A 15,390-nucleotide genomic window follows, 5' to 3' on the forward strand; every position below is an offset into this window, starting at 1 on the left:
AATCTCCATGCCTTTGCTGTTTTGAGAGCTGAAGTGATTTCTCCCACTGTTATATCCACCTCCAAGGCTGATGTTACCACTGTGTGAGCTCTGGACCACCCCTAGTGTCACAAATCTATCCTTTTGATTTTCTAAATTTTCTTGGGCTTGAAGAATAGCTCACGTTGACCTTATGTTGACTCTGCCATGCCAGAATTTCATTTGAAACATTATTTGGAGGAGAATGTTGAGAGAGCTGGCGTCATTGCTTTCTTTGCTATCTTGTTTCCACCCCTAGACGTCTATCCATAGTTCCGAAAGGACATTTCTTCCTTGCTCTCCTCCAATTTGTTTATGATGGGACCTTTTATATCTAATTCTTGGAATTTATTTTGGTATGTGGAAGGATGTAGTGGTCTAAACCAGTGATGGGCAAACTTTTTAGAGAGGGGGCCAAAGGAAAGGAAATGCTCATCTATCAGTCTGTTTCTAAGGCAACTCTTTCGATGTTTCATTGTATTGTATCCTACTCATTATATTTGTCAGATTAGGAATAATGGTGCAGATTGAACATTTCAGGGGGCCGCATCTGGCCTGCGGGCTGTAGTTTGCCCATTACTGGTCTAAACCCATTTTTCTGCTAAACTTCTTTCCAGTTTTTTTAAAATTTTTTTTATTTTACAGGAATTTTTGTAGAATATCAAGTCTTAACCAAGAACTGAGTTTTTTTTAGTTAATTCAATAAGAGTTATTAAATTCATTTGCAGTTTTTTTCTGTTCTGTATATATAGTTATGTTAACTTTTCTTTTGGCATTGGCTATGTTCAATAAGGGATGACTTAACATTTTTAAAAATGTAGAATATTCCTGGTCAAGTAACAAAATAAATCAAAAAACACGGCCCAATTATTTAAAGATTTCAGGTGTACTAAAATTCTGAGAGCTGAAATTATTAAGGAAAGTTAAGGAAAACAAAGTATCCTCCCACCCCTTTTATTTTATTGATAAATGAGAGAAATAAAAGTATTTTAGGACCTCTGTCCAGGTTAGATTAGGATAACGAGAAAGGATAAGAATGAGAAGGTATCTTCAAATTTTCCAATTATTGGTATATTTTATTTGTAGATACTTCTGAACAAATACTCAAACAAAAAATGACAAAAACACATTTGTTGAAAATTTATTAGTTATTAACAGAAAGAAAAGATATATTCTCTAATTTTTATTAAAAGACAAATATGTCATAGGCTATTATATTTGACAAGATCAGCTATTATTTTTTGTCTGTTGCTTCTGTTGAGGAGGATCAGTTTTGGACAGGAAGAGAGGGGTAATTGTTGATACCCAAGAGAAGTAAGGAGATAACAAAAGGGCATCTTTCTGTCCTTGATGGTTTCTAGTTACTAGTTCCAATGTAACTACATTCAAGGGTACTGAATGAATTGCCAGATGTGATTGCTGAGCCACTGCCAGTGATCTTTTAAATGTAATGGAGAATAGGAAATGGAGGAAGAATAAATGTGTTCTCAGTTTTCAAAAAAAGAAAAGATATTGCAATCTGCAAACTATAGGTCACAGAACTTAAATTCAGTTCCTTGTAAAATTCTAGAATGTAATTTTAAAAACCCAACAATATACCTTTTGTTTTGACTTGACCTTCACTTACCTCCTCTTTTTCTACACAGAAAAACCTTTAAAGCACAGAATACAAAAGTAAAAGACTAAAAAACAGCTCAGCAAAACTAATACATCAACCATGTCCTGAGTTATATGCAGTGTTCCACACTCATAGTAGTATACCAGTGCTACAAAGATGCTTCCCCCCTCCCCCTTTTGCTAACCTTTACCTTCTGTCTTAGAATCGATACTAAGTATCTGTTCTAAGGCAGAATAGCAGTAAGGGTATAGGTAATTGGGGTTATGTGTGTTCTGTTTAAAATTCTCTGGAGGTTGTGTATCAATTTATAATTATTAAAACAGTGAAAGCAGATTGGAGAGAGAAAAGGCATATAATCACATGGCTAGTCATCTAGCTTGCTGCTCATTGCATGTCCGCCACTCAGTAGGATAAGGGCTGCGTTGCTTCCTTGCAAAGAGAAGGCAAACTTTCTTGATCCATACAAGCCCACAACTTTCCAAATAAAGATGTGCTTAGAAAGTAGTTTGTCGGAAAGAGACTTAGGAGTTTTAGTGGAATGTAAACCTGAGCAATAGGTAGAGTTTATAAAGAGAAAAGCTAGTCTTCATTTAAAGAAAATCTAACTGCTAGAGCTGTGCAGATGAGCAACAGAGAGGTTTTGGAGATTCTGGGGTCCATTTTACATCTTCAGGGAATGGCTAGCTGATCACTTGCCCAGTATCCAATTTAAGGAGCATTCTTGGTCAGGTAGAGATTTGACTGAATGTCCCTAAGTTCCCATTCAATTCTTAAATTCTGTTATTTTGTGATGAATTATTGAGTGGAATTTTGCTGAAATATTGGGCCAGCCCCACAGTTGACATTTTTTGCATCACTTTTTGTTGTAACAAAGAACTGGAAACAGAATAAATGACCATCAATTGGGGAATGACATATATATATATATGTCATTCCCCAATTGATGGTCATATATATATATGTATATATACACACACACACACACACACATGAATATAATGGAAATATACTGTAAGAAAAATGAAAAATACAGAAAAGCATTCCCCCTTGTATCTCTCCTTTATGGTATCTTGCTGCTTTAGCTATCTCAGTAAGAGAAGTCATTGACTTCTTTTAAGAATAAAATTAGTGAATGTCAGTGTCACTTTAAAAATATAATACAAAAGCTCATTGATTAGAATACATTTTCTGTTGGAATGTTGCTACATTATCAAAGTTGAGGAATATGAAGACTTTTGGAGAAGCACTGGCAGACTTGTATGAACTGATGTAGAATGAAGTAAACAAAGGTAGGAAAACTACATAATGACAACGAAACTGTAATTGAATAAGGTGTAATTTTATTGTTCAGAATATAATAATCTTCTTACAAAAGTGGTAGATGATATGGAATATTTCATATACCATCAGACTGGACAATATGATGTGTTGGTTAGTTTTTCTTAACTGTTTTTTATTTTTCTTTATTTCTAGTTAAAAGAATATCTGTAGTTGGGTCAGGAGATAAATTTGGAAATAAGGGTGCTAAAAAAAATAAATATTAAAAAAAATTTAAAATGCCACAAACTTTTGTTACAAAATTTGAGCCCACTTATCTGATTTTACCCATTTTATTCCATGTAAAATTAGGCATTAGGGGAAAAAAGTAAGACTTAGGATATTCTGAATTCATTTTAGAATTTATTACATTGAACTTAATCTTGAGTATGGAGATAAGTTTGATTATCAATAAATATTTCATAAATGTAACAATAAATTAAAGTTAGAATAATTTGTTATATTTTAATAGAGAAAATTTCAGTCTGACATGGTAGAACTAATTTAAAGTAATTTGTATTTTAAGGAACCAAGTGACAATGGACCTCTTTTTACTGAATTAAAGTTCTACCAGAGAGCTGCTAAACCAGAGCTAAGTAAGATATTTATTACATATTTTAATGTTATTTTTCTTTATATTACCTGAACCTAGACTATATCTTGTTTATTATAAAACTTTCACTTATTTTTACATTTTTTTCTTATTGCCTTTCGGATCAAATAAAAATTCCTCTATTTAGCTCTTAATTTATACAATATGGCCCCAGCATATTTTTCCTACTCTCATTTTATTCGCCTCCCTCAACACCCCCAAACCCTCCATTTTTGTGATCTAGCCAAACTTATCTCTTACTGGGGATATACATACATTTCCCAAAACTTCTGCTTCAGTATAGTAAATTAACGCTCAATCTCTGTATTCTTAGTTATTAACAAATAATTTGATGTTTCCTTCTGTGTAAAGCAAATTTGTAAATTTTTCTATAAAAGGCTATTTACATTTATATATAATAAACATTAAATCAAACTTTTGTTTTTTAACTTGTAGTTAAAAAATGGATTCATTCCCATCAACTGAAGTACCTGGGTATTCCTAAGTATTGGGGTTCTGGACTACATGATAAAAATGGAAACAGGTAAAGATATAGATTTATATAGGTTTGATGTAACTTTTTAATGATTTTAAAACAGTAAAATTTTCCTATCACAATAAAGCATACTTGGTATGATAATCATTAAGCTTGTCTGTTTACCTATTTAACTTTTACTCAAGGAAGATTGTGATGTTTTATTTTGTTGTTCAATCATTTCTTTTGTGTCTTACCCTTGTGACCTGACCCTATTTGGGTTTTTTTTGGCAAAGATACTGGAGTGATTTGCCATTTCTATCTCTAGCTTTTTCCAGATGAGGAAACTGAGGGAAATAGGGTTAAGTGATTTTTCAGGGTCACACAACTAGGAAATATCTGAGGCCAGATTTAAATTCAGGAACTTGTCTTCCTGATCCCAGGCTAGGAACCTTGCCTCCTAGCTGCCTGGATATTCTGTTAGCATAATAATTATTTGTTTCATGGGTCAGAAATAGAGACTTATCTTTTGAATACTAATAATTTATAGGTTTATTTTATAGCTGTAAGAGTTAAAACACAACAATCTCTGAGTTTTATACCTTCACCATTATTAGTCTTGACTCTTTACACCTCCTTTTCCTCCATTTCCAGTCAGTTGCCAAATCTTACCCTTTCTGTCTCCACAGTATTTTTGACATTTTACCCCTTCTCTCCAATCACACAGCTATCACTTTATTTTAAATTTTGATCACCTCTCAAATAGATCATTAGAAGTTTCTAACTGGTCTTCTTGCCTCTGTTCTTGACAGTCTAGTCTGTCCTCCACACTGATACCATAGTAATTTTCTTTAAGTGCAGGTCTATGAAATTTCTCTCCTTAGTTAATGCCAGTGGCTTCTTGTTGCCTTTAGAATAAGATAATGCTTCTTTATCATTTAAAGTTCTTTATAATCTGAGCTAACCTATATTTCCAACCTCATTGGACATTACTCCCCCTCTGACACTCTCTGATCTAGCCCAACTAGCCTTCTCTTTCTTCCTTACACATGACACTTCCGTACCTTATCTCTGTGTCTGTGCACTGACTGTCCCCATGCCTGAAATGTGCTCCATCCTTATCTCAACCTCATAGAGTTCCACACTTTCTTAAAATAAGAATCAAGTATCAGCCTCTTAATGATGAATACTTTTCCTGATCTAAATCCAGTTACTGATACCTTCTCTATGTTGTATCTTTGTTGCTTTTTGTGTGTATTAACTTTATATTTATCTTGTATAAATTTTTATGTGTATTTATTGTTTCCAATATTTGAATATAAGTTTTTAAAAGTATGGATCATTTTTTGCTTTGTACTTGTTTAACTGTTGTGCCTAGCACAGTGCTCAGCACACAGTAAATGCTTAATAAATGCTTGTTGATTAATATTACTAACTGAATGTACACTACAACACAGAATTTATGACAAGATACATAGAATATTGATACTAATGTGTAAGAATAAGAGCTATTCCTCAGTAGATAAATGGTCAAAAGCTATGAATAGCCCTTTTTCAAAAGAAGAAATGCACAGTCAACAACTGTAGAAAAATGCCACAAAAACACTAAAAATAAGAGCACTACAAATTATAATGGTCCACCTCAAACCTTTTAGACTGGCAAAGGTGACAAATTACAATTGCTAGTAGAGTTGTGGGAGAGCTGGCACATTAGTGGACTCAGAATTATTCATCTTTCCAGAATGTAGTATAGGACTATACTAAATACAAGTATTTAGACTATGTATATCATAAGTTGGTGTATACTCTGAAGTGATTAAGATAGAAGAATAGGACCTATGTGTACAAAAAAAAATTTGTAGGAGCCTTTTATGATACAACAAAAAAATAATGTGCTCATAAATTGGATAAATGGCAAAGAAATCACTCTAAGACTTATGAATGCAACAGAATATTATTGCATTGTAAGAATGCTGAAAGGCACAGATTCAGAACAACGTGGCAAGATTTGTTTAATCTGATGCAGAGTAAAATGAGCAAGTTCATGGAAAATATATAATGACTACAATAATATAAAGAAAACTACTTCAAAAGACAAGAATTTTCATTGTCCAGTCATGACTCCACAAATTGTTGATGAAGCAGACCTTCCCTATTCTTAGCAGAGAATTGATGAATTAGAAATGCAGCAGGAGCAATACATTTTTAGAGAAGACCAAGGTGTGATTTTGTTTCGTGTGACTTTACTTAGTTGTTATAAGGTAGGGATTTTACTTTGTTTTTTGATGGCAGAAGTGTTGTGGAGAGTGGAATGGAAATGGATGGATAAGGATAGTAATGGAGGGGAAAAAAAGAGCATCAGTGAAACACGAAAAATAGAGGAAAGCAGAAGGGTATTCAGAAGGGCACACAGAGAAGCCAAGCAGTGTTAATATTACATTGTAGGTATTAAGAAGCTGTATGTAGTACAGATTCACAGTTTCAAATGCAGACTTCTTTTTCTGTTTTTCGTATATTGGAATGACTTGTGCGTGTCTACCTCCTGAGAAAGGAAGGTAGTCAGCAATATCAAATCTGCAGAGAAGTCAAGAAGAATGAGTTTTGAGAAGAAGACTGAAATTAATGTAGCTTAAGATTGCATTAGCTTTTGTCAGTCATGTCATACTGTTGGCTCATGCTAAGCTTAAACCTCTTCCTCTTTTTCAGCTGAATAGTTGTTAAGTGAGACTCATTCTTAACTTGTGTAGTTGATTTTTTTGACCTTCAGTAAAGGATTTTATATTTGTTTCTGTTAAATCTTGTTGGATTCAGCTCATTTTACCATTTTGAGAATTTTTGAAATCCTTATTTTGTTATAAGATTGAATATTTCCTCTCATGTCATCTGAAAATTTAATAAGCATATTGTCAATATATTAACCACATTGTTATGGAATAAGATTGGGCACTAAAGAATATCAGTAGATTTTTTTCCAGGTTGACTTTATTTAAAATACTCTTGAGGTCTGATCACTTACTCAGCTACCAGTCTTCAATATTAAATTCAGTATTTATCTTTTTGTTTTACTAGTCTTCTTTTTCTATTTTGCTTCCCTGCTTGTGATATAGCTTAATGAATATATCTCATCAGAAGGAAAACTTGAGATGTAGAGAAGTATTTTAGATAACACCATACATAGTGCAGGGGTCGGCAAACTTTTTGGCTGTGAGAGCCATAAACGCCACATTTTTTAAAATGTAATTTTGTGAGAGCCGTACAGTGCTCACAGTGTGCACTCCTGTAACAGTGCCTGAAAAAAATTGACTTTATGGCTCCTGCAGAAAGAGACATACGTTGCCGACCCCTGCCATATTGGAAACAACACTGAAATGAGAGTGAAGATAACTACATTCCACTTTTAACTATGAACGTGAACATTTATTTCATCTCTCAGATCTATAAAGTGAAACAAAAAAGCTAATATTTAAGGACTTTTCTAGTCCTAGAACTTTCTTATTCTATAAGTATTAATTGAAAGAAATTTTTTATTCTGTATTATTGAAAATATATATAGTCTTTAAAAATTTTTTACATTGATATTATTTTGCATTTAGTTCCCTGTTCTGCAGGGTTAACCAGTATTTTTAAAACAATTATTTTATGCCTCATCTTTGATATTTAAGTGATTTTTTTGTGTGTATTGTTGAAGAAGTCTGTTATATTTAAGTCCTACCCACTTTGAACACAATGAGTTATGTTTCATCTTGTTTTGATTCATGAATATAGATTTGATTAGTTGCATGAGTATAAGTTAAGGTGTATATGTTTTCTACTCTAAGGATGCTGTTAGGATAAGAAGATTTGGAACTAGAAGGGGTCCTTAAGAGATATCCTATTATAACTCCTATATTTTACAGATAAAGAAGTAGAATGCCAGAAAGATGAAACTATTTAGCTAAGGCCATACACATAATAACTAGCAGAGATATTATTCGAAGCCAGGTCCTTTGACTCTGAATCTAGTGGTCTTTCTACTATGTCCTACATGTTAAGTATTGAGAAAAATAAGAGATGGTGAAAATCGTAGTCAAAGTAAAAATTTAAAAAATGTGTTTACAACACAGTTAAATTTTTAGTACATTTGCTGCTTAACATATAGTGAAAACTTTCATTTAGTTAATATTCTATATTTTTGATGCAATTTGCTAGCACAATCAAGTTGGCTTATTTTATTTTATTTTTATTTTTTTAAAAACTTATCTTTCATCTTGGAGTCAATAATGTGTATTTGCTCCAAGGCAAAAGAGTGGTAAAGGCTAGGCAATGGGGGTTAAGTGACTTGAAGTTGGCTAATTTTAGCTATTGTTCAGGCTATATTTAGTCTGAATATTAATGATTTGACATCTTAGGATATAATGTGTTTTAATGAAAAAATATATATATAGCAACCCCAGGGTAAAAACATATCTTTTTCAAAAGAACCATTACATGAAAGCAATCATTAAGAATGGTAGTGACTCTAAACATGGAAAAAAAATATTAGTGAATATATAAGATTTTGTCAAATAGGCAATATCCTATTAACCCTTTGACAGGCCAGCTTAAGGCAAAAATTTTAAATGAAGGTCATCATTAACTTCCAGTAGAAAAATTGTTTTGTTTTTTTTTTAAGCATTTGTGTCTTGATAACTTTTTCCTAGGAAGAGGTAACCCAATCTTTTAATTGCAAAGTGGGTCACTAAGTTGCATTTCTTGCATTGACTTTATGCTTTGCTTTTAGTTACAGGTTTATGGTAATGGATCGTTTTGGGAGCGATCTCCAAAAGTTGCATGAAGCTAATGCTAAAAAGTTTTCACGGAAAACTGTCTTGCAGCTAAGTTTAAGAATAGTAAGTGTTTGTAATATTGTATAAGCTACTTTAAGTTACACACGTGTCCTCTGCTGGTTGGAATTAGTATTACATTAATTTCTGTTGTTTTCTTAGCTGGATATTTTGGAATATATCCATGAGCATGAATATGTACATGGAGATATCAAGGCCTCAAATCTTCTTCTGAGCTATGAGGATCCTGACCAGGTAGTTTTATGATTTTAATTTTTTTCTATTTAAGACCTATTCAATAAATTGAGTTACTTTGAACTTTTGAACCTGAGGAGAAGTTTAACTTTTTAGAAGTGGATATTGTAATAATAATATTTCTACTTGACACTTTTATCTAGTTAGCATTCTGTATTTTTGATGCAATTTGCTGACACTTTTATCAAGTTGGCTATTTTGCCCTAAAGAATGCTCAGGAAGAGTGCTTGCGAATACAAAATGAATTTCAAATAGCTATTTGGGGGTGGAAGTTTAAAATTATATAGTGCACCAATGAATTATGTTTGCCTGTCTGCTTTGTCACTTTTTCATTTCTTTTGTTCAAGAAATCCATCAAATGTAAGTCTTCTCTTACTTAGAAAATTTGGTCTTTAACATGTTGATTATTCAAATCAGTGGTTTTACAGAAATATCTCAGCTGTCTAGTTTTTTATACTCTTTAGTGTCTAGAATTCAAATGTGTATTTCCATGGTCTCTTCCTTTCCCTCCACAAATTTTACTTTATTAGGAAAGAAGAAAAAACAATATTACTGTACTTTTAATATAGTTGGCAGAGTTAGTGAGGTCTAGATAAATTTCTCACTTTCTGTATACTCGATAAAAGTAGCATGGGACTGATTTTTAATAGAGAGAGACAAGATTTTTAGCTATAGAAATGTATCCTAATCTTTAAATAATTGTTCTAGTTTCTCAGTTAATCTAAGAGGATGACATGTGTATTTTGATTGTCTTTATTATGTTCCTTATTTTATTTCATTATTTGTTAATGAAGCTAATTTTAAGGGTCAGAAAGGTATCTCCTATCCATTCACTGACATTTAGTAGCTAATGCTATCTAAATGAATAATTATGCAATACACATTACCCTGTATCATTAAAAGCTGAAAACAAAACCCAACCCACCATTTAAGCATATTCTAGGGAAATTTAGGAAAATTACTGAAGGATATGAATTTTTGAAGAGGTGAAGTACAGCCAGTATTGTGTCAAGTTCTGGAGTATGAATGTTGCCTTATACCCCTTCCTTTATTTCCAGATGATGCATGGTCTATCATAGTCAATTATAAAGCATCTATTATTTATTCATAGACCGTCAATATGCTTCTGTTCTAAGATCTGGCGAATATCAAGACAAAAGCTAAACAGTCTCTGTTCTTATGGACCTTTCATTTTGATGGGAGAGACACATGTATACATATTGGTAAATACAAAATATGTACAAAATAGGTGCAAGTTATGCTTGGATAGGAAGGCACTAGCAGATGGGGGAATCTCAGAAGGCTGCAGAAAGAATGTGGTACTTGAGCTGATTCCTGTAGGCCACCAGATATTCCAAGAGGCAGAATTGTAGAAGGAAGAGCATTCTAGAAGTGAGGTTTATCTTGTGCTAACTGGCCAGAGTTATTGCACCTGGATAAACTTTCTATGATTATTATTGGCTTTTAGCCTTAATATATACTCAAGACCCCCAGTGGCCTTAGTCAGCTTTAGCTGTCTTTCTTTTGTCCAGGGGAAAAACTTAGGTGTAGGTTTTTCAAATTAACTTAAAGATGATACACAGTTTTTGGGAATTGAAGCTTATTTTAGGATGAAAAAACTGTTCAGCCTAGATCCCAATAAATATACTACGAATGATTTTGATTGAAGTTACTATTATCTTTGAGAGGGGAGAGGGGCACTTTGAATCAGTTGAATGTTGACTTGGGATGTTCAGGTTTGATTATAGCTGTCTAAATTAGGCACTGGTTAAACATAAGAAAGGAAACCATTATATCATTTCTTACATATTATTCTTTACTTGTTGGAAATAATTTTAGTTGTCATAGAATTGATGGCAGGTTTTTAAAAAAATCCTTACCTTCTATCTTGAAATCAATACTAAGTTCCAAGGCAGGAGAGCAGTAAGAGTGAGGTATTGGGATTAAGTGACTTGCTCAGGGTCACACAGCTAGAAAGTATCTGAGGGCAGATTTGAACCCAGGCCTTCTAATCTCTAGGCCCAATTCTCTATCCACTGAGCCATTTAGCTGTTCTCTTAGGTCTTTCAAGCCATTTTGCTTGACATATAAAATTTCTAGTTCAGAGACAAAATAGGTAAGAATATAGATGATGATGGATTATGTTCATTAAGATAGTATGATAGAATGAACACTGTCATTTTAAATTATACAAGATATATAATACAGAATGTAAAATGTATCTAGTTTCAATTCATAGTTAAATATAATATAGTATGATTATATGAAAATATTTTTATGAAACTAGTTTGAGGAAGTCATCTACTTTGTTTATTTTTTTTTTTAGTATTCTTAATAAAGTTGTTCTTTTTTTTTCCAATCCTACTCAGTTCTCTTCTTTGCTCAGTTACATTCATTTTTGAAATGGCTGGCTGGTTTAGGGGTGTAATCTGTGGTCTTGAAACAGATCAAATTTAAATGGTCTACATGAAGATCATGAGCTCACAACTTTTTTCCTATCTTCTCTTTCTCCCTTCTCCTCTTCCTCTTTTTACTTAAAAAAGCCATTTCTTGAAGTATATTTTAGTACTTTTATATTGGGAACATTATCTGTAAACTAGTTAAATTTTGTAATCTATATAATATATTAATCATTTCTAGGACTTAGAGCTGAAGAGCACTTTAAAAATTGTCTAGTCTAAGTCTCACATTTTATAGATAAGGAAACTGAGGCACAGAAAGAGATGTAGTTAAAAAGTGACAGAACTGCCATTCAAACTCAGACCCTGTGCTTCCAAATCTGTTACTCTGCTTACCACTTTATGAAGTGAACAGATACTGCATTTATCTTATAAATCAGCCTGAGAAACTGGATATTATGCTATAATAATGTTTCACTAGTAGAACTAGAGTTAAAATATTTTTTTGACCGGGGGGTGGACGTGGGATGGGGCAGGGATATGGTGGTGTGGTGGAGGGTAAGACTGGGAGCAAGGAGTAACAAATGATATCTACCAACTGGTGCTTATTAAGTGACCACTATTTGTACAACCTTGTTCTGTACTACAAAGTGCACTAATAAAAACTACATGGTACTAGATTAAATATAGAAAAGTTGATCGATGTAACCACACTTAATATACCAAAACAATTAAAAGTAGTAGTATAGGGTTCTCGTGCACACTAACTATTGGAAAAATATTTTTTTTGGACATGATTGATCAACTGAAGAGCAATAGAATGTATGTAAATAATTCTGCTATTTTAATTTAGTTGATTCTCTAGGTTTCTTTAAATCAACATATAAACTGTAAAATGCAATAATTTTGCCTGTGCTTATTCCTTCAATTTTTAGGAAAATTGGAAATCATTCTGATTCTCTCCTTTGATATGCCACCACTCTAGTGCACTTCAATCTGGATTATTGCAGTAGACTTTTGATGAGTCTGCTGCCAATAGTCTTTTCCCACTCCAATCCATTTTCCATTTAGAACTGGAGTGACATTCCTAAAACATAGGTCTGATCATGTTATTCCCTCCTACTCAGTAAACTTTAGTGACTTCTATTGCCTCCAGGAACAAATACAAAATGTTCTTTTTAACTTTTAAAGCCCTTTATATTTTCTTTGTTACAGTTTATCCCACTTATGCTTATACCATACAATGACACTGGTATCTTGGCTGTTCTATCAGCCAAGATACTCCATATCTTGAATACAGGCATTTTTTCTGACTGTCCTCCATGCCTAGAACACTCTCCCTCCTCTGCTCCAACTGCTGGGTTCCCTGGCTTCCTTTGAAGTCACAACTAGAGATCTCTCCTATAGGAAGCCTTCCTTAATCCCTATTAATTCTAGTGCTTTCTCTTCTTTTATTTCCTATTTATCTTGTATATAGCTTACTTTTGTATATGTGTTCCATGTTATCTCTCTCAATAGATTGTAGCACCCATGAGGGCAAAGACTATCTTGCCTCATTTTTATCCCTAGCATTTAGCATAATTTCTGGTGTATAGTTGGTGCTTACTCACTATTTATTGACTTGAATTAATAAACACCAATAAGGCTTTATGACTTAGATGTGAAGAATTGTATTGCAAACAAATTAAAGCATGGAAAGAAATACCTTTATTCGCTGTAGATGGGACTGGAGTTTTTATTCAACACAGGATGGAGAGGATCATAAGACATAAAATGGGCCAAATTTAGTTACCAAAAAAATTGAAATGCTTTTGCAGAAATAAACTCAGCATTTAGAATTAGAAGGGAAAAAATTATCTTACAAAAAATTTGCAAAAATTAATCTGATAAAGATATGATATCTAAAACACATATAGGGAATTGCTACAAACATAAAAGGACTAGAATTTATCCCCAATAGATAAGTGATCAAAGGATTTAAACAGACATTTCTGAAAAATAATAATAATTTGAAAAAAATGCTTCAATACTTAAAAGAATGCAAATTAAAACCACTCTGAAATTCCATCTCATATCCATTAGATTGCCAAAAGATGACAAAAAAAGAAAAGTCATCATTGGTAGGAGGGGGCTTTGGGAAGATAGATGCACAGATGTACTTTTGGTGGAGTTATATAGCTGAATGTTCTGCAGAGTAGCTTGGAACCAACCAACTGGGTGAACTCACTTCTTAGTTTGTAGTCCAAAGAAATGAAAGAAATGGCTCCTATACACAGAAATTTTCAACAGATTATGACTATAATGTATATATGGATATGATAGAATATTATTGTGCTATAAAAATGTTAGAAAGTATAGATTCAGATACTTATGAGTAGGAAATTGGGTCTTGTCTAAACTTTATATCTTCCTTAGTCCCTGGCAGATGTTCTTCATGTAGTAATTGTTTAATGAATTATTTTTGAACAAGCAAATATTGTTTATGTTTTGGCTTTAAATATCTTTGAGAGGTCTACTTCATAGATATCCTATTAGATGAATTCACCCTTGGGTTATAATGTTATTCCATTTAATTTTTAAATGGGTGCTGAGTGAAGTGAGCAGAACCTGAATCATAATTGATACAAAGGCCACAACATTATAAGGGAAAACAACTTTGAAAGAATTAAGAATCTGATTAACTCCTACTGCAGATGACAGATGATAATCATACTTCCTGTCTCAAGCAGGGATGTGATTAACTAGAGGCACAGAGTATATTTATTATAAGGGTCATTACTTTTTTGAGGGGATATGGAAGTTAGAGAAAGAGTAAGAAGTAGTGATAGTAATAATAAAAGAAAAGAATATTAATGAAACATTAAAATAAAAACAAGACCAGGAGGAGGTTCAGAAGACAACAAATTTGTAATATAACAATTCGCAGGCAGTGTGTAGTGGATATTCCTAGTGTCATATGGTAGTCTTCCTCTAGCATTCTTGGAATAAGGAATGCTCATTTTTGCTCTTTGTCCTAATAATAAAAAGCAATGTTTTAGAAAAGGAAAATCCATTCCTCTGTCCCTCAGTTTTTTCCCTGTGTTGTCACTCTTGAACTGGCTTTACTTTTCCCTTTCCCATCTGCCTCTTGCTCCTTTTTCCTATCTAAAATCTTTCTCTGCTAAATCTCAACTCTCACTTTTGTGTACTGCCTTTGTTCATATTCAAGTGCTACTCTATGAAGTTGTGGAAAAAACCCCAAACCATGATGCCCGAGGACAGTACAACTTCATGTTATGTTATTTTCAACTGGGCTCTCCCTGTGGCATGGCAATCTTTTTACCTCTCATTATTTGATTTACTATCTTCTTTACCACAGCAGATTTTCCAAGTCTTGCATTGTTTCTTACCCTCCTACCCCCATCTCCTTGCCTATCAGCTCCCATGGATTTAATTTTCATTTAATTTTCATCTGTATGTTTATGATTCTCAAATCTCCTAATCTAGCCCTAACCTTTCTGTTTTCTCTAGTCTTGAATCTTCTACTGTCTGTTGAACATCTCAAACTACTTGTTCCACAGATACCTTAAACTCAAAATATCTAAAACTAAACTTGAATATATTTCAGCCACAAAGCCTCCCATCTTCCTAACTTTCCTATTATTCTGAAGGGGACCTTCAACCTTCTAGTCATCTAGGTTTGTAACCTAGGTTGTCGTCCTCAACTCTTCACTCTTCCTCACTGTTCCCCTGTCTAGTCTTATTTTATTGTTTTTAAGTCCTATTCATGTTCTTGTAATTTTCCTTTTCTTCTCTCTTCTGACACTGCTATTACTCTGTTGAAGGTCTTCATCCCCTCATATCTTGTCTTTTGTTGGTTTTGTTGCCTCAGGTCTCTTCCCATTTAAATCCATCTTCCCCTCAGCTGTCAAAAA

General features: G+C 33.1%; 1 protein-coding gene across 1 annotated transcript in view; it reads left to right on the top strand.

The window, feature by feature from the left end:
- VRK1 (VRK serine/threonine kinase 1) overlaps positions 1-15,390 on the top strand; it is a 125,208-nt gene that overhangs the window by 84,119 nt on the left and 25,699 nt on the right. Inside the window, exons 4-7 of the mRNA XM_044664588.1 lie at positions 3,480-3,549; positions 4,002-4,089; positions 8,780-8,888; positions 8,985-9,077. Coding sequence (XP_044520523.1) covers positions 3,480-3,549; positions 4,002-4,089; positions 8,780-8,888; positions 8,985-9,077 — 360 coding nt within the window. The remainder of the gene's footprint in view (positions 1-3,479; positions 3,550-4,001; positions 4,090-8,779; positions 8,889-8,984; positions 9,078-15,390) is intronic.

This window comes from Gracilinanus agilis, chromosome 2, assembly GCF_016433145.1.
Source record: "Gracilinanus agilis isolate LMUSP501 chromosome 2, AgileGrace, whole genome shotgun sequence".
In the NCBI taxonomy this organism is placed as follows: domain Eukaryota; kingdom Metazoa; phylum Chordata; class Mammalia; order Didelphimorphia; family Didelphidae; genus Gracilinanus; species Gracilinanus agilis.